The 24,375-nt window shown below is 34.2% G+C and overlaps 1 protein-coding gene across 1 annotated transcript in view; it reads right to left on the bottom strand.

The window, feature by feature from the left end:
* LOC113497146 (potassium voltage-gated channel protein Shaw-like) overlaps positions 1 to 24,375 on the bottom strand; it is a 201,049-nt gene that overhangs the window by 86,368 nt on the left and 90,306 nt on the right. The window contains exon 4 of the mRNA XM_026876543.1: positions 8,025 to 8,204. Within this exon, the coding sequence (XP_026732344.1) occupies positions 8,025 to 8,204 (180 nt within the window). The remainder of the gene's footprint in view (positions 1 to 8,024; positions 8,205 to 24,375) is intronic.

Here is a 24,375-nt window from a genome sequence, read left to right on the forward strand (position 1 = left end):
TACAGATAGGTACTTAAACGGTGAATCTCACCACCACCCTAAACAGTTAGCTACCGTGGGAAAATCTTTGTTTCAGAGAGCACACGGACTCTGTGATGACAGACACCTTGCCGCTGAGCTTCAACACGTCAAGCAAGTACTGCGAGACAACAAGCTCCAAGTTCCACGGCCCCGTCACAGAAACCGAGTGAAGCCAGCCACAGTTGATCGTTTGCCTGCTGTACTACCATACGTCCGAGGAGTCACTGACAAGATTGGTTACATCCTGAAGCGAGCTTCAATTAAAACATACTTCAAGCCGCCCAAGAAGATTAGCCAGTCCCTACCATCTGTCAAGTGTCACATACCTCTACAAGATGCAGGAGTATACAAACTAGATTGTGACTGCGGCCTCTCTTACATCGGTCAAACTAAACGAAGCATAGGGACCCGCGTAAAAGAACACATAGCTGACGTCAAACACCGCCGCTCAACGAAGTCTGCAGTCGCCGAACATGCTGAAGGCTCCAGCCATTATATTAGATTTGATCAACCACAGATCCTCGCTAAAGAATCCAAATTCCTACCAAGGATGTTTCGCGAGGCTATTGAGATTAAAAAACACCCTAATTTCAATAGAAAAGATGGCTGGAAGATATCACCTACTTGGGACCCAATAATACAAAAACTCAAGGCTAAACCCAAGAGCAGCGCTGCAAGACATCACGACACAGTGAGCTCATACTGCGTAGGTCGGACCATAAATAATTAATTAAAAATATGAAGGTAGAACGAGCAACATCTTCTGTCAAGACGAACACCATCTCAGTCTGCCCGTGACCATGATACCTGCAAAGGTGTCGAAACGTCGGGAACTAAAACCAAAAATTAAACCGCGATAAAATCCGTAAAAGTCGTTTCATTTCAATGTCTAACATTCGCGTAAACCTAAGAAACCACTATTTAACCATATTTAATATTTATATAGCAAAACTAGACGGATAGCCGTCTGACATATCACTCCAAACACACAGTGCGCGACGTGTCACGACTTCGACCCCTGCGTAGGACAAACATTTATGTGGGTGTCTTTGTGCATGTGGCGTTTTGTGTGATCCACGAATGCTTGTTCCGAGTCTGGCTATCCTTGTACATGTGACTTGAATATTTGTAAAACCCCCGCAAGCATTAAATCCCTAAGAGAGTTTTTTTTTCTAAATAAATTTAAGGAAACTAAGCCTTCTCGTGTTGAAAAGCTAAATTAATAATAAAACAGAAGCACCTTATAACTCCTTTCCCTCTATCCGTAGCAGCATGTAACAAGTAATAATTAATGTTAGAAATCTATTAATACGACTATTTGTTCATGCAGTGTTTGTGTGTTATTGTAGCTTAAGGCAGTGCTCAAAATGCGTGTTTATATGTACACCTTGCTACAGAATGTGTTTTGTTTTGTGAGATTGAATATAGATGGCGCTGTTAGATGAGAGTAGGTACTTCTTTAATTACCATCTTGGACAGCAAGCGTGGTGGTTTAAGCTTTTTTTTCATGTGCAATAAGACTTTTTGACTTTGTGGGATGTTTACATTTTGTTTATTTAAACATAATTTGAATGGGTTCACTCGGCTAAATGTATTTGGTTTATTTAATAGATACTTTTAGTCGGTCCGAAGAAATATTTAGTTGTTTTTCATTTAGCAGTACTATTTTTGAAAGCAGATTTATGACAATATGGGTAGACTGAAAGAGTCGAGTTTTTTTTTTAAGTTATATGTAAATAAAAATACGTAATTATTCTCAGACATTAGTATAGACGGTAAAGGAGGAATCGTGAGGAAACCTGGAACCAAATATCTGAAATCGCAGTAAATGTAGAGATCAATGTTCAAAACCTTTCTTACATGGGAAAAAGCCCATACCCAGCAGTTAAATGTGTATAGAGTGGGATTAATATTATTGTTATACACTATTACCATATCAAAACTTTCCAATAATTACAATCACAAATATGGGATTAGTGAGAACACTATTAACTCTCAAACTTCGATAGGGTTTACGAATAACAACAAACATGGCGTATAGCTTCATATAATATTATATTGTTATAGTTTGCCGAAAAGCTTGTAATTTAATCCTGAAAACTATAAGCTATAACCATGAGTTTTTGATTAGTATGGAAATAGATGTGTAAATGTAGTTATTCAATTCTTGTTGGACCACATACACTTTTCATTGTATTTGAAAGCAAAAACAACATTTTATGTATGACAGTGATCGTATTGCCCAAATGCATTTAACAACACTAATATCTGAACGTCAAAATCACGTCACTTTTGAATATAAATTTTCGTGTCATAAACTACTGCAGGGATAGCCGAGTAGTTGAGTGTGCTGCGGGTTCGATCCCCGCTTAGGACAAACGTTTGTGTGCTTGCCTGTCTTGAATTTAGGTATCTACATGCATGAAACTTAAATATTTGTGAAACACAAGAATGAAATTCCTAAAAAACCTTTTTTCTTCTAATAAGGAAAATTCGCGTCCCTTGTCGAAAAGGAATGTCATTCCAAACATTAGTAGTTTCCTATTCGGACCTTAAACTAAGGCGATTCTATAGACCCTCGTTCTACAGTAAGTTTAAGCAGATGTATATATTTAATGACCATACGATTTCAGACGTTTTAAAAGCGTATTAAAATGTATATTACTGTCACGTTTGGGTTTCGCGAAGCACAGATGGGTTACAACTGTTGCCACACCGTTCGTAGATTTTTGAACGAAGACTTGGTACTCTTTTGTTTTATTTTAAGTGTTGGTTACATTAAAAAAAAACTTATTTGAAAATTATACTAAGTATTTAAATGTTCTTTAGAATCGTGAACACTTTTTTGTCTAAGCAAAAAACATTTTTGGCGTAAAATTAAAAAGTTAATTGTATAAAATAAAAATATACTAAAGAGCTACTTTAGAATTATGAAAAAAATATTATTCTTTTTTAAAAAATATTGAAAGATCTGTTTGGCTATATCGTAAAATTAAGCGACAAAGAATAAATAGTATTTATCGAAAAATATTTCGACTATTATCACAGTTCACGGTCGCTTCAAATATATTATTAAATGTTACTCAAAGTCGAAATCCTGTGGTATTTGTTATCTTCCCTTAAATACCTTTAACAATATTTAACGACAGCTAATCAATAAGTAATCAGCAAACAAATTAATTAGAAATTAATGATGCCTTTGTATAATTTTCTCCATCTTTGTTCCCTTTAAAATAAGATTTTATTGAAATAATTCCGATCATTTTAATAAAAGAGGCTTATAATAGGCTTCTATTTATCCTACTGAAGATGGAAATAATAGGCTTTTGATATTTCAAGGATTTCAGTTATTCATTTACAAGAAGTCCACAATAATGTCAATTACTGATGTATTCCTTACGTCTGTTTTTCCCGCTAGATGTCTCTCTGTCTCTGTCACAATTAAGAGAGACAAATTGACATTTGACATTACTTTGATACGACTGTTATTACGAGTTTGTTGAACAAGACTTGGTTTGTTAGATTTTGTTGGTATGACATAATATCCGTTTTACCAAAGAAAATATGTCTTGAAAAAAAAAATTGTCACTTACCATAAATGCAATACTGAATACTTTATTTGCACTCTACATTGCTTGATATACCTAATTTAAATTACCGTTAAGGATTTTTTTTAAAGATAGCACTCAATAATAAGTTTTATCTTAAACTAGCAGTTGCCCGCGACTTCGTCCGCGTGGTTAGAAGATATAAGTTATGATTTACATTTACCCTGTTTTTTCCATTGTATCTTCGCTCCTATTAGTCGCAGCGTGATGATTTATAGCCTAAAACCTTTCTCGATAAATGATCTATTGAACACAATAAGATTTGTTCAATTTGAACCAGTAGTTTCTGAGATTAGCGCGTTCAAACAAACAATCAAACAAACAAACTCTTCAGCTTTATATATTAGTATAGATATAGATTATCATTAGTATTATTTCTGTTTATTTAAACTTTACTTTCATTCAAAATATAGTTGAAAAAGGTGCCAAAGTGAAGGTAGTTGAATGTATTGTTCATTTTCCTTACTCATATAATATGTCAATAAGAGTTTCAATAACATATCTGCTCATTAATCTTTCATAAATACACCAACATGAAAGACCCTCACATTGCAAAAAATTCAGGTGTAACATAATATAAATAACTTGAGAGCTTCTTAGAACTCAAATTCAGTGCCAATTCAATACGAAACGTAACACCAATTTCGACGCCTTGCATTACTCTAACGGCATGTAATTCAAATCTCAGGGAAGTCTATTGAAAACCGAGTACATTACTGCTAAAGCGTTGAGCTCTAAAAATACCGTGTCAGGAAATGCAGCGATGAAATGAAAACATTTCTAAGTGTCGAATAGGAGTTTTTCGGATTAGAGCTCTTGTTTTGTTTTTGGTACTAAGTTCGGCAAAGTTCAGAGATTTTAGTAGTGATAGTTTTTAAGATGAAATAGATGCATAATATGTTTTAGTTAACAGATAAAAAAAGAAAAACTAAACTTGACGACAATGTCTTATAATCTCACGTGATAATATGTCTTTATTAGGTATCATTGACATAAAAACAATGTCATATTATTTTAGCTTTAAGAAAAAACAAAAAGGAGTTTATACACGTCGATCAACCAACGCTTAACCCAAAATTTGATTATTTTTTTGCTATATCCGCCGTAGAAATTTGTCGGTGAAACATTTAAAATATTTGGCTATCTCGGTTCTCGAGGCAGAGCGAGTTCAAAAATGGTCAGACAGCGGAGTCTTAGTAATAAGCTCTGCTTATACAAACTGGGTAAACACTCAAAAAATCAGTCACACTTGACCCGAATAATTTACAAAAGATTCCTCAAATCATCAATCTTTAACCAATCTCTTCTGTGATTCCAAAACAAAAGTCTGCAAATCGTTTACCCTTCGAAAGTATTCAGGAAAACAACAAAATAATCTGATCGCTTGGTTGCCAATTAAAAAGTCCCAAACTTAGACTGACAAAGTTCCAAAAGCCCTTAACTTATTCAAACGAATGGTACTTGACATTTTTGCACCCGATTAACTTTCAAAAACGCTAAAGTAATTTAAATTTCCGATTCTGATCGTGTCATAACTTTAGATGGAATGTCTCCCTTCAATTATAGATTTAATTTTGAACATAGTTTTGGGGAACTTCTTAGTGTACGACGTAAATATTGTATGAAATTATAGGAACAGGAATATTACAGAAACATAGTCAATTTTAGCGATTTCAAATGTATTCACTATTTTTTTGCGCTTTCATCGCAAACACTGGCTTAACCGCAAGGGCTACATCAAAATAATGTTCTACAATATTGTACACCATAAAAAGATTTACAAAAAAGTCTAGACAGAATATGTCTATCTTTTAAGGTTGACTCACCATAACCATTTTTTGGCTAATAATTTTATTCCAAAACAAAACTTCTTTGCGAAGCTGTTTTAGTTGAGATGGTAATCCTTATCAAAATCAAAACAAATACGACAAGTATTCAAATTTTCAAATTTCAAACGTTTATTCCAAAGATTTTTCAATACGATGCAGCGACGATTGTATGAATCCTTATCAAAATAAAGAACGTTAAAGAAATTCTGTGGCGTATAGCACTGCTCCCGTGCGAAGCCGAGGTGGGTCGCTAGTCAAACTATAAAGCCCGTAGCATCATACACCTTAGCTGCTCCACTTTACCTATTCAAGTGATAGTTTTATCATCATCGGCCCATATTCGTCCACTGCTGGACATAGGTCTCCCCAATTGCAGGCTATCGATGTTTATATTTGACTGCTCGCATCCAGCTCTTGCCAGCCATTTTGCAAAGAGCATTACTCCACCGTGCTTAGTACGTCTTACACTATGTTTGTCGACAACGGATAATAGTTAGATAGTTTCAACACAATGATTATTCTGTCCCTTGAGTACCATTTTAGTTTCACCAAAGTGTCAAATTGATTGATGTAGTTACAAGTAATTGAGATTCGTAATCAACCCTTCCCTTAAATTAGTCCGCAGTCAGCAGCTCCTAACTAGATACTTAATATTCAATCCTAGATTTAGTTTCGTATTTCTAAACCCAATGAAAAAGTTTTAAGGAGTCTTTGAATGTAATCCTAGTTCCTCTTCAGAATGCTAACTAGAAAGTAGAATGTTAATTTGAAGGTTGGCTTTATTAAACTTATTTTGTTAGTTTTTTGTTTTATTAAATTTCCATGGTTGGGATCTACCTATCATTGGCCTAGCCTTTTCCCAACTATGTTGGGGTCGGCTACCAGTCTAACCAGTTTCAGCTAAGTACAAGTGTTTTACAAGGAGCGACTGCCTATCTGACCTCCTCAACCCAGTTACCTGGGCAACACGATACCCCTTGGTTAGAGTGGTTGTCAGACTTTTCAAGCTTCTGACTACCTGTAACGACTGTCAAAGATGTAAGAATAACAGCCGGGGCCCACAATTTAACGTGCCTTCCGAAACACGGAGGAACTCGTTATGACAAGATGGTCACCCATCTACGGACCAACCGCGTCAAGCATAGCTTAACCTGTGATTGTTTCACTTATAGCTTAGCCAGGAGCTCCTCCTCGTTGGGATCTACCTATATGGATGTATTAATAATTAAATATACATACCAAAAACGTCTAAAAAAGATATTCAGGTACAATAAAATTACTAAAAAAAAAGGAAACGAGTGATTATAAAAAATTGATGTTAGTGTAAAACTTGCAAGTTGTAGTTGTTAGAAGTGCTTTTTAAATGCTGCTATTTAATTGCTAATAACATTTTTATACAGGAACTCTGTTTTCTAACAATGTTTTCTTTTAATTACGCTCATTTTCTTCTGGAATGAGCAAACCTGATTCGAATTTTGCTCATTTGGAGTAAATATGTTTTAGATAAAAACTATGAGTTTGTATTCATGCGATTCTGATTTTAGACAGGAGTTGCTTTTGAAAACGGTAAAGGTTTAGGTTAAGAATATTGTAGTGATTTCTTAGGTTTATGTTAGACATTGAAATGAAACTACTTTTACGGATTTTATCGCGTTTTAATTTAAGATTTTAGTTCCCGACGTTTCGAAACCATGATACCTGCAAAGATTTTGTGATGATATCTGCAAAAGTATTGTATTTTCATTTAAAAAAAGATTTTATTTCCGACAGGTTTAAAACTGTCGCTTTAGAAAAGTTCTGCACTGAATAATATCGAGCGATCCGAATGTCTAGTTGCGCGGTTTAAAAATATAATTGATGTGGAGGAGAACTGAAAAATATTCGTAGATATAAATTAAAATTAGCGTATTATAATATTTAGTGCAACGATAAATTTATTCAGCAAAGTTTTTGGTCCTAAAATTAATGAGAAAGTATAATGTCTCTAAGAGAAAACTTAATGACCTACTTATTTGACTTACATTATGTAGTTCAGTTTAATTATATTTTACCATTGTGCTATGCTAATCTAAAATAATACTATTCTAAGCTGATTCTGAGAGTCTCTGCATTTCACTACTTTTTCTACAAGCTTCACTACACTCAATTTTCTACTTTATTGCGTGGATCTTAAAATTTTAATTACCTTAGAAATGCTTCACCAGCTTCCACACAATTTTTACCGGCTAGTTTTCAAGACGCCTGAGAATTACGTTTCCTTATCGCCTATTATTCTACTTTCTACTTTACAAAGTAATCTATAGAATTGATTTTACTTTATCAACAGTAAAGCTGACCTTTAGTCTGCTGTACATTTTGCTTAAAATCCAACATTCTCAAAAAGATATACTTACATTTAACGAATTCCAATTCCAACCTTATGCTGCAATAATTAGCATTCATTTCACCTTATCAAGCGGAAAAGTGACATTCACTCACCTTTGCCACAGACTTGATATCTTCTATAGGGGATACTCTACTCATTCCATAATCTACCTTATGCATTATACAATAAAATTAACTTTACCTTAGCAGCAGGTGAACTGGATGGCTCGTCGAAGAGAGCCCAGACTTTAGGTTTGACCCTCTGCCAGATCCCCACGTCTCCCGAGAGGTAAGCTTCCTCATAACCGAAGAGTCTTGCGATTTCCTCCTCTGAGGGCTTTTCACTGTCAATGTCCAATTTGTCCAGGATGGCCAGGGTATTCTGATGGCAAAAAATGGATTGTTAAAATGTGAGAACTTATAAAAATAATCTATTTTGTTTTCAAAAAACGTTTTAAACGGTAATTTAAGTGTCTTAGTTCTTACACATATAAAATTGATAATTTTATCGATGTAATTGATGAATGAAAAGTTTTTTTTGGATCACAATACCTAATTGCGCGGTGCTAAAGTGTTTCTTAACGTATATTTTATTTTTATGATGTTTAGGTTTAGATTTAAATACATTTCTCGTCTCTATCCTTACCCTTGCACATGACAAAATGATTTAATTTAACAATTTATCATTAATGAATAATAAATAAATGCGGACAACATCACATACATTGTTCTGAACCCAAAGTAAGTTGAATTTTTACATTGACCCGACCCGGGATTGAACCCGGGACCTCAGAGCTAGCGACACCTTGAAACCGGTGCGTACGCCACTCGACCTCGGAGGTCGTCAAAATCAAACTATATCCATCATCAAAACAAACGTACTAGACATTGTCATCGAGATTTCCAAACATAATATTTCGGTCCATAGTCAAGGAGCGCCAAATTGGAGTTTCAAATTTCACATCGTTATAAAAAAGGCTTCGATTTCCAATCACAAGGTATACGAACCCAATTTTTGTCGTCCTAATATTTGTTATAAGAAAAGGCTATAAGGATAAGAATAGGCTCTCATCTTAAAGTGGATCTATATTGGTACACTTGGGGACAAATTAAAAATGCGGATTTTCTTCGTGTACTCTTTGAGCTAAAATAAGAATTTCCGTGGACATGGCGGAGGAAAAGAAGAATAAACCATTATATTTGAAAAACGAGATGCAATAAATACACGCTATAAACGCATATCTTTATACGGACAAAGTTTGTATGTGTTCACTTTCATTAACCAACAAAATCATATTTTGTGAAATAGGTTACTTTCACAAAATATTGGTTGCATGTATAATTTTCCTAAGAGGAAGCATAATAATTATGTTTTTTAATAAAAAAAAAACTGTTTTTTTGTAGCTGATACATTATTTTGTCCGCTATTGTAAGAGTTACTCCGAAAATAAGTATAACCGAAAATCTGTTTTTTTTTCAAACTTTATAACGCACCGGTAAAATAAATTTTTGGGACGTGCATAATAATTTGAACCCTAAATTATCAAAGTTCAATTCCTTAACCTAATTCTAATTCGATAAATTATGGGTATATATTTCATTTTATATTTTCTTCAGATACATAATATTTTACTGTAGAAGCATCTACAGTAGCAGAGCAGGTAGCAGTATTAAATGAGGGTGTAGTATAATTTAGCAGGTAGTAATAGTACATGAGGCGGTACCATTCTATATTTCACTACATATTTCATTGTTAGATAGTTTATTCATTGAGGAGGATATAAAATCTATAATCACACGTAAGTACTTCGTGTTAGATGGTAAGTACTTGGTGTTGGATGGTAAGTACTTGGTGTTAGATGGTAAGTACTTGGTGTTGAATGGTAAGTACTTGGTTTTGGATGCTAAGTACTTGATGTTAGATGGTAGGTTCTTGGTGTTGGCACATGTTGCAATGCTGTGCAGCCCCGAGTGTCAAAACTAAAACGCTTCTGACGTCACCCGGCGGTTCAGTTTAGTCAGTAAGAGTCTGACACAAAAAAGGTTGAATTGCTTTGAAATAGAAGTTGATTTTGATTTTGATTATAAATAATGAATTATAACGTTAAAGTTCCTAGCACTTATAACACTGAATAAGCTGCTCAAACAAATGAACGCTGAAACCGAATTTATATTTCCCGAAAGTTAATTATCGGAGTGAAATTATCATAAACCAAGTGTTTCCCAACAAAAACTATTAAACCCTCATTTAAGAGATATACGACTTGATTAAATTTGATAAAAGATATTAGTACACCGATAATTTGTTACTTAGCTTAAAACTTTGAAAGTTAAATACCGAAAGTCTTTCAAGGGGACTTCGTAAGAGTTTTTAGTACGTTTAAATTGAGATTAAGAGTAAAAACCGTTTAAATACAAATCTGAGAGTGAGAGTGAGAGTTTCGTTCATATTGGCTGAAAAAAATCGAACCAGTAGATCATGAATTATAATTTATAGATGTAAATTTTTACTTATCAAGGTTTATAATTAGGCCAGTGACGAAGCTTCTGTAATATTGGTCCGGTTTCACGTTGAATGCAAAACTATACATACCGTATTTACAGCGATTATTGTTGTTTAATTCAAGAGCCAAAAAATATGCTATTAAAAATATATTATGTTGAACTTCAAAAAACAATATTGTTGCTTCAAAAATCAACCCTTTCGCGGAATCCACGAAAACAAAACTGAATTATTTAAAAGAACATAACTTAAATTAGGTCACAAAATCCCAAATTAACTTTCTGAAACCATCCAAAGTGTAATAAACCCGTGTTTTAATGGGTCCCACGAAACTTCTGAAGCGTTAAGTCAATTTTTACTTTAATTCATAGCAGTTAAAGTTGAATATCTGTTGTAAGTTTAATTAGGGTTCCTGGTTGGAGAACAGGTGTGACGTAGTTGTAATGGCTCGGGTACTGTTAAATGCTTTTAAGGGAAGTAAACATTAATTTGTAGAGGAAAGCATTACTGGAATAGTTTTATTTATAGACAAAAGTATTTCCTCCACAAAAAAAAGAAGTAAATGTGAAACACATGAAATTAATATATAATTTTAAAGCTTTGTGCAATGTTAACTATGAAGAACCATTCTTAGGGTTCCGAATCCGAAGGATAAAAAATAACTCCTTTACTGAGTCCGGTTGTCCGTCCGTCCATCACCATGCTGTATCTCATGAATCGTGAAGCTAGACAGTTGACATTTTCTCAGATGATGTATTTCTGCTGCCGCTATAACGAATTTTGCAAATTCATCGTTATTTTTTAATGAGGTTCATTAGTTGCAAGATAGAAGTACCAAAACTAGATGTTTTTCAAATATTTGTTGCATCAATTGTTTCCTAAGCTACATTATCATTCACCAAACATGTATATCCTACTAAAAAAATCAAAGATTTTCTATCACCACAATTCTTTTCCCATGATTTTTAATACGACATTATCTACAATACAACAGACTGACATAACAAGCAACTTGCTTCAAGAACAATGACAAAATGTGTTCAGTACTTAAACCCATTCCTTGTTTCATATTACACATTACCATGCAAATGTGTCTGTGCGTCTTTGTCTGGCGTTAAGTAGTACAATGTTTTGAATTGGGAGCCAAGTTTTGTTGACTTGTATTCTTAGTACCTACTTAATAATTTCTATCAGACTGTTCTGAAAATTGTCGTGAAAATCATATTTTTTACCCATGCTACATATTGTGACTAGAATAAGAGATTGACGATTATTTTTATGCTGAGATTATGTTCTTTTTCGTGATAAAACTTTTTGCACCTATTAACAGAACTGGTTGTTATTATATTTTCTTTGCTGTCTTGAAAATTTGAATAACGGACAATATTTTCCTTACGTAAATATTATTATTAGAGCGAATAAAAGTTGTCGTTTTAATTCCGTTGGATAGTTTCTTGTTTCAAAAGCTGTAAAAGACTTTTGAGTTTTTAACATATTGATCATTTGATGTAGGCTAAATCATAACTGCACTATTTGATATGGTCGGTCCGTGGATGGGTGACCATCTATATCATTCGAGTTTTTCCGTGTTTCGAAAGGGGCGATATATTGTACGGGTAATTAGAAGCTAAAAAATCTGAAAACTAGTCCTATTAAGGGGTATCAAGTTGCCTATACTAGGTTTTCTGGGTTGAGGAGGTTGATTGCCACTCACTCCCTATAAAACACAGTGGTATTGTACTTAGCTGCATCCAGTTAAACTGGTAGCCGACCCCAACATAGTTGTGATAAGGCCACGATGATGATTATGTTTGGTTTAATGATTTATACGCTCAAGGGGTCGATCTTTAATCTGACATACACTTATTGCAACAAGTAAGTACCTATATAACTTTCTTACATCCTCCTTCCATCGTTCCATCGTATCTTAACTGGCAATTTTCACAGTACGATTATCTTATAAGTCAATGCTTCTCGTTCTCTCAACTTTTCCCCTGCTGTAGAACAATTACAGTATAACATTATATTTTTATTAAGTGTCATCGATAACCATGAAAGTGCCGCATTGCCGAAAAAATGTAGCGCCATTTTCCTTAATCGATTCTCCGTACATGGTCTGAATATAAAGTGGGTGATACCCAATTTCCTTTAAATCTTAGATCTGTAATCAGGACGGCAATTAAAGTAAATAGTATTGGCGCAGTTTATTCTCCCGATTGGTTCTTGAAAGAATGGAATTCGTTTTTTGGCTTTTGTTCTTTTGGGTAGCGATAATTTTGGAAAGACGGGCGTTTGCGAAGACGGGCAAAAAGCATTTGTCTTCGTGTAGAACAACAGGTTGAAATTGGACGTATTTTTTTTTTGGTCTTTATTCTAGTAAAAGGTGTATGTTTGTATTCAAGGAGCCATCCACTGCATTGATGCAATAAGATGTTACACAATATGTAGAAAAGAAATGCTGATGCATGTCCCTTAACCAGAATAAATATCATCTTATCTTTAAGATACGATTAAATTTGAATCATTCCTATTTTATTCCTAACATAGAAATAAAATATTAGATTTTTTAAATGAATCCATTTAAATTCTATCAAAATCGGTCCAGCCGTTTTTATCGTTAAAAATTGCATGGCATTGGGTTTAAAGTTACCCTGAAAATTTCAGCCTGCTAGCTTATCGAGAAGAGCCTTAAAATTGAGTTGAAAAAATCCAACCGGAACGAGAAACAAACAAACATACAAATAAATAAACAAGAAAGTAAGTTTAAAAAAAAGTGGGAAAAAAGTTACATTAATTAATATGTCAGAGAACATTATTTTTTTTATAAATATTAACTCATATTTTACGTACTTTACAATATTCTTGAATAAACGAATAACATTTTTGTTTCGTCAGATAAAATCAGATTCCTTACATATTTATTAAAAGTAAAAATCAGATTTTCAAAATAAAGTTATACATCGGGAACTCTTTATTATTCTGATCATGGGCCGTTTATTATTCACGCACGAACTTTGACCGCATTGCCAAAAACTGGGGTATTTCTTTCTGGGATCATCTGATCTTCGAATCGGATGAACGAATCCTTTGGCGGTTTCGTTTTATGTTTTGATGTAGGTACTCGGTTTGTGGGTTTAGGTTTAAGAATTGATTTCATGTGTGAAGTGAGCGCTTTTGAATAGAATTAGAAAACTGATGACTTTAAGATTGAAAGAGAAGATCCTGTACTTTAATAAACTTTTATAATCCGAGACACTACTACAAAGCATGGGGACTCGAATTCTACTGTTGATAACAAGAATTGCTAACCTGCAGTAAGCTATCATTGTAGAGAAGACTTTTCAAGCGTAGGACATTTAAAGGCTTCTAACTTGTATTTTTTTGTAATAATGGACATAAATGCAGGGCAAGCTTGTTAAGGCAGATGTGATGAGTAACTATCTTTTCAGACTGAAAATTAAAATTGGCACTCATCAAATTTCATCCAATTGTGTTATATTAAATGGGATTTAGAATGGATTAAAATTTCATTGAAACTATAAGTAACAGAAACAAAATAGACATGGATGACAACATAGAGCTCAGCTTGTGCTAAAATAAATATAAACAGAAAATACGACACAATCTCGGACAACCACGTTGTAAAATAAATCGAATGTCAAACTGAACAACTCCTTTACATTGACATTCCGATTTCATGCTCGAGTTAGGATTGCGCTCAATTTAAATTTCAAAAAGTTTTGATATGTAGAACTCCCCACGTATTCCCTAAATTTTTGTATCGGTTTTCACATACGTTTTACATACCATGAAATAGTAAAAGAAAGATAATTCAAAAATAGATTACGGAAAACGATCCGGGAAAAAAATTCAATATGATATGAACTGAAGCAAGGATGATCATGTGTTATTTATATTTTGGAATTGTAAACGAATAAAAGCTTAAAGTCAGAACCAAACATTTTGATTGGTGACTACCGCACCCAAGAATTTTATCCTTGAGCCAAGGGTCTAGACTCCGATAACTCAACTAATATTTGTCATTCGTTAATCACTCAAATGCTTGCACTAAGCGGGAGTCAAACTCGCAACACATCGTGCGCAGTGGGTTTTTTGTTAACACTCACACCATTCAGTTCGGATACAATTTTCGTCACTTACTAATACTTTTCCTGCCGTCCAATCAATCAATTCCAAATCAAAAGCCAATTCTCTTTACAAATGTTTCCTCAACTATCAGAAATATTCTAGACGTTTCCTTTTTAAGCTCAAATAATAAAACTGGCTTTAGCAACGTAACGAAGATTGATGGAGGTGTTATTAACATGATTTTCATTACGGAGAGAAGGCCAAGTGTTTTCTAGAAACGTCCATCTTAATACGGCGCTGGCTGCTAAATAAACGTTATTTGGAAGGGAGATTTATAGTTGTAAATAACAAATTCTGTTTATATTGTTTTTGGAATATTATTCTCGAGACTAAGCTTTGAAATGTTATAATTTATTTTGTGTTGGATTTATTTAAGACACTATTTTTTGGGGTACCGTAAGCAATAGGTGGAAACGGAACCTATTTATGAGGCACTACTATTTGTCTACCTGTCGATCCATCTATGTCTTCCCAGCTGTGGCTGGACTGACATCGACGGGTTGACAGACAGAAACGTTGCATGAAAGATACATGCCATGAACTGTGTTAGCTAAACAGTTGAAATTTTGAAAGAAATAAGAATACCTAAAACAACTTCGCGAAACTATGTTAACCAACCTATTGTCTGGTATCGGCATTTAGTAATTATCTTGGTAATTAATGGCGGATGCTATTGTATTTCTTAACGGAATAAGAAATATTATTACGATGTTTATCGAGTACATTGAAATTAATTTGTTCTACATCTCAAGCGCTCAGAGATCGCTTTTTATAAAATAGGAAACAGATTAAAAATCCTTCGTAGCTTAGCACGAATGACTAGAGTACATTGAGCTCCCAATTGGTTATATTCCAATTATTCTCACTATCCAAGGGTCTCTAATAACAACATCTATTTATCCAAAATGCTTCAATTATCTCGGCCTTACCCAATACCACTTCAGAATTGAAACAAACAGTTTCGGGTACGATTCTCTGCGAATACAATGGACTGTCATCCCATTATATAGGATTATGGATGGTTTTTACTCAGTTGAGACCAAACCCGGATTTATATACCCTGTGTATGTGAGGCTTATTGTTTATCCAGATATTTCTATAACGAAATTAACTAAACAATTTAGAAATTAGTTACATTTCTACATACTGAAACGCATTTTTATTTTTAATCTGTGCTTATATGAATATTTATCTAGACTTTAAAAGAGATTGCGACCCCTGTGTTTATTTTGGCATTTCTTCTCACGGTAGTCAGTACTGGCAGAATAAATGATTTCATTTCATTTAAGTTTCGTTGTCACGACGATGAAGCGATCAGACACTGGTGGCTCAGTTCAGGTTTCACCCTTTGGGCGCTTTGAACCCTTATCCAAGTTATTTAATTTTAATAAAACAATTAACATTGTTTTATTAAAATTAAATAACTTAAATCCTTGCTTATTTCCAAGAACTTGTAATATCCGTTCCCATTTGTAAATATACAAATCGAAAACCAGTTGGAAATAATCACGTAAAAAACATATCTCCAATTTTTGTATCGTAGTAAAATAAACCAAAACAACACACGTCAGTCACCTGTCTTTTGTATTTTATGGAACAGCTGATGTTTATTTTTATTTTATTTTCCTCTGTTTTCATATTAATAAAGATTGAATCCATGCTATTTTATTTATATTCTTACAAACTAGAATGTACCAATACATTTATGAATATTCCGCCATTTGCAAATCTGCAAACAATGACATAATAAGCCAATTAACAGACCTTGAACATTTTAGACAGTACACTCGATATAATACAGTTATAGATATCCTACATAACCTTTTAACCTATTCTAATTATTCAATACTCTACCAAAGGCTATCTAACGTTGATCATCGACCAAGACAGCCTCAAAGATAGCCTCAAAGCCTTTAGCTATCGTACTATGACAAGGTTCCATAGTAGCATCTGAGATATTCTAGGCTTAGTAACGAAACGATGTATTATCAATATGTAAAGGAATATTTAATGGAGCATGGTTTATGTGGTCTTTAGTAGAGACTAAAACCAGGCTCATCGGCCTAGCCTTTTCCCAACTATGTTGGGGTCGGCTACCAGTCCAACCGGTTTCAGCTGAGTACCAGTGCTTTACAAGGAGCGACTGCCTATCTGACCTCCTTAACCCAGTTACCTGAGCAACACGATACCCCTTTGTTAGACTGGCTGTCAGACTTTTCAAGCTTCTGACTACCTGTAACGACTGTCAAAGATGTAGGAATAACAGCCGGGACCCACAATTTAACGTGCCTTCCGAAACACAGAGGAACTCGTTATGACACAGATGGTCACCCATCTACGTACCAACCGCGTCAAGCATAGCTTAACCTGTGATTGTTTCACATATGCGGTTATAGCTTAGCCACGAGAGTTTTAGTTATAGAGACTAAAACCAGGCTGTCAGATAGATACGTAATTAGGTTAGATATGCCTGAAATAACCAATCACTTGTAGGTACTTCTCATTGTGTTGGTCCCATCCCTCACTAGGCTTTTTGTCATATGTTTTAGCAATTGAATTGAAAATTCCAAAGGACAGTATGATCCGGGCCTTCAACCTAAGATCTTTGATTTGGCAGTCCAACGGTCAAACCACGAGGTTATCACAGAAGGAGACAAGCACAGTCACAAAAACATTACTTATTAACCCAATGAACAATATGTAAGATTTTTTTGTTATTTTTTGTTTGGATATTCATGAAATCAATCCCAAACAAAAAATAATCAAACAAGAATGCCAAAAAAATACCTTCTTCCCTTTCATTTTGGGTTCAGAGAATGTGTTTGTTGTTTACCACATGAAAATTTACTGAAAAAATATCGTGTACAAATTTTCCCGGAAAAGGAACCACTATTTTCGGTCCATGGCATTCAAAATTCATGTTTGTATTTTGTCTTTTTTCACACTACGCATTCGACCTTAAAGGTCAGTATTGTTACGAATTAGGTCAATCGTCCTTGGAAACCCAATTTTCCTATTTCAATTATCGTTGACAGACGCTATTTGGCTTCCATTACTAGATTAATAGGTCAAACTGTTTAAGTTTGTGCTTATGGTGTGTATGTATCTCTACAGACATGTCGGCGTTAATCTTTTGTGTATTTTGGAATTTGCTTATGTAACTAACACACAAGGTGCTATTTAAAAATGAATTTTCTTATCTAGGTTTTTATCAGGTCAATTATACTACAGTAGCTGATACGTACCCACTTCATTGATTGTCATTTTTGAGTTACCATGCAGGTAAGGCACACATAATCCACCTTTCTTGCACACTGTCAAAACATTTCAGTGTACTCACAAAGATCATTTATTTCAGATCGGGATCATAAATTCTGGATTATTGTAACATAGAACGAACATCAAAACTGAGTGGGATGCCAAGCAAATCAGTGAACGCATTGTCAAACAGAATAATCAATATCTTTCGATAACTATTTTGAACTGAAGCGACGTTGATAGATAGTGCTCTTGAAATAAGCGAAGACTTGAAAATAATATAGAAGAGAGAAGTTTTAAGTGTTGATCGATTAGTTACGTCATTCGTAGAAGTCGAATAAAAATAGATGAAAATAGGATTTTTTTTGTTAATTTTCTTTGTATTGCAATTTATTTTTTAGGTTACTTTGATATCAACGAGGTTACCAAAACTTACTTGTTTGTCCACCAGGCCTGGTTTCTGAAAAGGATTTTGCAGATGCACCAGACCGGATTTTTGAAACGAACGAACCGTTCCCAATTCAGAACCTTTTTTAACCTTGAAAATTGTAGTTATAGCGGATTTCGAAATAGATTTTAACTATCTAACTATAATGGCTCTTGGTTTAAAAACTATTATTGAGTTATTTACTGCTAAATAGGCAGATAGCAATGCCTCAGAAATTGTGTTTCATTTTTACCCTATGGGGACCGGACCCCAAAAAGTAAGATACTCATAAAAGTTTATTGGTCATACGGGATCCCACTTTTGCCACTCAGTGGGACAACTATCAGCATATATAACTTTACCATTCAGTAATTATATAACCAGATTCGTAGGTGAGTAAACCCAGAATACATGTTCCATAATAACGGGCCCGTCTGCTCCATTCCCTGCACGTAATAAAGATCAATACAGACAATCGGTTTTAATTAATATCGAGTGCATGAGAGGTGGTGTCGTTTGTCGCGTGCATTATACATGCTTTTATCTTATAAATTGTTTATAGAGCTACGTTATTGTGTTAGTTTGTACTAAAAGGCTTTATTGTTTGAAGAATTTAAGATTGGTTAGTGAAGGTTTGTTCAAAAAGGTTACAAGAAATTTTGGTGTCTGGTCTGATGTTTTACAGTTAAATTGAATACATAAATAGTTGACTGCATAAATAGCCGAGTGTTAGAGGTGAACAAGCCAGATTCTCTGCGTGCGATGTGTCGCGGCTTCGATTCCCGTGCAGTACAAGAAATTATGTGATTCTCAGATGCTTCTTTAGTGTCTGAGTGTGCATTTGACTTGAATGTATGTGAACACCTCTGACACAAGAATTAAATTCCTCAGTGCGGAAGTCCTTCATTTTGAATTAAAATAAAATAATCTAAGCAGGTTATTGACGGTAAGATAAAATCTTTTACAATATGTATTCTTTGTACAACCTACTTAGATTCTTATAACAAAAACACAACAAATAACCAGTAACTTTAAACAACAAAGACTCCCAATATATTAAAAAAAACAATCCAATATTGCCGTTGTATGAGCAAGATAGAGCTCTACACTGTTTATAATGCCGTCCCTCTTACACAAGTAGACTTGCATTAAGAGATAGGAAGACAAAAACCGCAATGATAATGCATTGCAAGGCAGCTGTTAAATTGCTAATTAAATTGTTGGCGTATGTAAACGAGCGTTATGCGCTCAGCAAATGTACTGAAAGCTTTGTTTAATTACTCTGGGCTTAATGAGTGCGATCTCTTAGTGGTGAGAGGCATCTGCTATATAGTTAAGTAAGATCACTAATGACTAGAGAAAATCCGAAATTGCGAATGTTTAAGTTATCGTCACGCTGGTTTATGTCGAAATTTAAGATAAAAATGTAATCTGTTTGAAAGATTAAATCATGATTATGTTTTTGATATGCTCGCTCTAGCTGTTTAGGCGTGAAAAGCTAACGAGCATACACACATACAAACACACTCCCAAACTTTTCTGTTTGTAATATTGGTATAAAATATGTATGTGGGCTGTAATTAAGACGGCGTATTTCTTATAGCTGTATATGTAGAGCTCTCAATCAAGCCCATCTATAAAATTTTGTCTTGAACCACCATACTGCATAAGAAAACCCAAAATCTTTTATCCCCAGATTATATATACAAGAGATCCCATCTATCCAAAAACCTCATAGTAAAATCAGGTCAAGAATCTTTTCCCCACACAATTACGTAGCGTTCAATTATAAGTTAATCCCCAATAACAATATAATATCAATTAACCCCCGCCGCATATAGGACACCACAATCAAACAGGATCGGTCAATAAGACCCGCTCGGGTATTATCAACCGCAAACGTGATGCGAGACCGTAATGCTGACATTTGCGAACCGAGAAATTATGTGGAATATGAGAATTGAGAAGTATTAAGAAAGCTTCTAGAAGGTTGATATGAAAATTTTGTCACAGAAAATAAAAAATGCAGTTAGGTGAAAATGTTTTCTTATTTTTCAGAAAAATAAGCAAGGTTTATGAATTAGCTGAAATTAACCGTTTTTGGATTTCAAATGCCGTTTAACTTTTTGTTTTTTTTAATTTATATTTGCTCTATAACAGTTGAACCTTCACTCCACAGCATTTTTTTTGTGTCATACTTAGTTGGTTTCGACGTGAGAATAAGGCGCATAAGGCGTCCACGTCTTCCAGAATAGAATTAGTTTCAACCACATAAATCATTAGTCACTTCAGCTATGAGTCTTAATTATCACGCATAGTTTACTTTTGCATAAAGACTCACCTAAACCTATCATCACTATGACGAAAGAGCCCACATAAAAATCAATATCAAGCACGAGTCAAAAATAGAAAACAATTATTCACAAATGTTCAAGCAATTTATTTCACGATATGAACCCTTTTTATAAGAAAATTAAGAGTGATAAGTGCCGTCAACAATAACTGTTTGACGGGTTGGGGTCGTTTGTGCCCCCTTGTAAATCGTTCAATTAGCACGGATCACTTTCATTGGTTGTCAATTATTTTGCTGGTAAAAGTCGAAAGCGGGAAACTGAAAACAGTCCCGTAGTTGTGAATAAATTGTTTACAGGGGTACTATCGTGGGGCTGATGAGAGAAGAAGGAAAATATGTAACAAAGAATGTAAAAAGTCAAAAAGTCAAATATAAATGGGTAGAAAAATAACAAATAACTGTGAGCTAAAACAATCTCACATAGACTAGAAAAGAAAACGAATAGAAAACTTGAAACGCTTCAGATTGACATCGATTTCGACAAGTGACGTGATTTTGATTTGGTTTGGTTGGTGGAACATATACTTTTATGTCTTAAGGCCCACTAACACAGGATACAACTTAAAGGAATCGCAAAAAAAGGAAAAAGCAAGTCACGGCCATAAGTTAAGAATTATATTATAAAAAACGACGACTGAAAAAAGACAGTGAAGTAAAGAAATTCAAGGAAAACTTTACACAATAATTCGTCGCTTCCATCTTGGACCAAACCCAACCTCTCAACGCAACAGATGGTTTGACAACAAAAAATATACTTTTCACCTTTTTATATATTTCTGTAGGAAACGTTCAAAGTTTCAGAGAGCATTCATTTTGTAACTTTCAATACGAATACTTTTCAAAGTCGTTTACACTATGATGTATCGGATAAGTATTTATTGATTTTGAATAAAATTGACAGAAGTCGAAAATATAAATATGGCGCTGAACTTTTTGAGGGAAAACAAAATTTTCAGGTCTTCTATCGATGGCTATATTTATTTGTGTCTTTAATGCCATGAAGGTAGTATCACCATGTAAAAGATTCTAGATTCTTAATTCTCTTTTTGATAATACAAGGTGCACCATGACTGAAACAATGTAGATGCTTGGCGAATAATAATAAAAAATCAATACTCTCTTTAATTGGCATTAATTATAAGTTATCAAAGAGGCTTTATAATTAACACCAATTCAAGAGAGTCATGTCAATCACAGATCGAAACTACTAAATCAGTCAATTAAATAAGCGAAGTATCATAAGTTAGTAACAATGTGTTATTCCCAAACAAGGTACACTCAATTTAACCAACGAAATTGGGAAAGTGAAAAGGTAAATAAAGGCATTGTTTCACGTAAACCTGTCAATGGACCAGATAAGGAGCGATACACTCGTATGTTGCCGATTCTAATGGAAATCCGTTCATTCTTAGCCCGAAGCCTCGACCCGCACAGACCTTAATACTTTAGACCCGGCCGAATGTATTGAGGTGAGAAAATCTTTATCTGTACTTAGGATAAAAATGTAAGCGTAAGGTTGCTGATTCTAAAATATTTTTTTTGTTTTTGTTTCATTTTACAACTCTCATTATCACCAGTCATATTGTACATAGTCTTCTCCTTAAGTATATTGACAGAGCAATCTTAAATGTAAAAACAATATTTGTTTACAAAATTATACACAAAACTTAAAAAAAAACGCCTAAATTATGAATAATAAACATCAAAGCGGGTTGCAGGAATACGGGAAAATGGATCAATATGTCCGAGACTGAAAATGAAATAAAAATAAATGACATTTTACAAAGCCCAAACAATTATTGCCCCAAAAAAGAAAATACTTTTACTAGATTTGGTCACGTTAATATCCAAAGTAAAGCCAGGAGTTGTCGTTATCTTGTAAAGTGTAAAAGGACGGGTCAAGGTATAAATAGCTGAAGCGAAACGTGTTTTGTACGTTTTGGGGATCGTGACAATTTTATGTCGGGCTTTTGCGCTCTGAAAAGGATTTGGTATGTGTCTAGTCCCCGAGGAGTCGATCCTTGTTTGGACATCTGGACAACCTACTAAAGGGCATTAGGTCTTCATTGTAATATGTTAGTAGATTATTTGTGGATGTATAGGAAGGTGGAGAAATAAAGTGAATCAAATGTTGAGTGTTTGAAATTCTTAAGGTCATTTAAAGAGAGTAGTAGTGAAAGAAGAGTAGAAGAGTAGGATATCAAAATTGCCAAGTTTCTAAAATTTGCTCTTTATGCCAACAAAAGCTGATCTACTTAATACAGAAACGCGATTGTTAACGATGCAGCGATAGCATACCATATTCAAAATATTCACAAGGGAAGAAGAGAAACATCTATCAGTACTTTAACAAGGTTAGGTCGAGACTAAAAAGGGTAATTGATACTAGCCTATAAATGGCCCGCTGTTAGGCAAGAGCCTATTCCAGTACAGAGTAAGAGGTGTTTTTTTATGTTACATCCATTCATTTATCTGCATCATATTTCCCAATTTATTTTCTTCCCAGACATGAACTGCCTTAAAATCTCTCTTAAAGTTCTTAGTACACAATATTTATTCATTTTAATGAGCTGGATAATAATGTAGCAAGACAACCTAGTGTTAGCTCCATAATTCTTACGAAGCTTCGTTAGTTACCGGCTAGGGTTACCGACGGAGATAAAAATATTAACCGTTCATTATAACCAGTGACCTAGATGTTGGTTAACTCTAACCTCGTGTTTACGAGTTATTATGGGAGCTGAGGCTGTTTTTCCTTTTTGTCAGAAGGTGTTTAGGGTTTCGTAAACAAAGGGTAAAGTGGAACCCTATTGGTGAGGTTCGCTGTCTGTCCGTCTGGCTCTGTATCCGTCCATCATCAGACATAAATCGTCATGTCATGATCCTTGATAGCTATATAGTTGAAATTTTCATACATGATGTCATCATGCGTGAAAATTTAAGTCGGTTTCTGCTTATGGGGTTTAACCTGCCGCTATATATGTATATGTAGATAGAGGTTCAGCAACCGTAGTCATGGTTAAAAAGTAGATGGTGAGTGACAAATAAAGTTGAAGGAGAGACACAGATATTTTTTGTCAACTAACCGGTTGTTCATCTTCAACCTATTAATACGGAACCCTCATCGCCAGTCGGCCTTGCACTTGACCATTTTTATTCACTTTCATTACGAAGAATTTTAGTTTGCTCGCTACTTAAGTGATTATTAGCAGTAATTAATCAATGTGTTTACTTCCATATTTTCTAAGTGCAATGCAAACGTTAACAGTTTGTGTTTTTTAATTAGGATCTCTGCTATACTCGTATATAAAATATACTATTGGGTAAAGTCATCGAAAGGAAATTTGAAATAAACCTATAAAATAGCCAACATGTAAAGCATGACTAAAGACCCTAAGGAGGCTCTTTCAAAAATAGTACTGCATTGAAATAGCTACACTCGTTTAAGAGCCACAAACATATACAGACACACATAACGCTCATATTTAAAATCTTGCATCGGTTGTAAAAAAAAGAAAAAAGCTTTAAGTAATCTAGTTCTGCATCTAGTATTAGACAGGGTATAAAAATAGAAATCCATCTAAGCCCACTCTAGTGGGCATATTTTACGAGCCATCTTTACGAGTTATTCTTATCTAGTTGAGAGTAACAGTAATTTTATATCCCCATATAATACGATTCAATATCCTGTCGTGTATAAGTGACAAGACATCGTAAATCCTATTAGCTGATATTATTTTATTATTTAACTGAATCTTCTTTATGAATGTATTGTTCTTGCGGTTCCTGAAAGTCTGTCTTAAGAAATATGTGTGCTTTAACAAAATGACTGTACTTATTGAAATTGTCAGTGTTACGCACGA

This window comes from Trichoplusia ni, chromosome 9, assembly GCF_003590095.1.
Source record: "Trichoplusia ni isolate ovarian cell line Hi5 chromosome 9, tn1, whole genome shotgun sequence".
Classification (NCBI taxonomy): domain Eukaryota; kingdom Metazoa; phylum Arthropoda; class Insecta; order Lepidoptera; family Noctuidae; genus Trichoplusia; species Trichoplusia ni.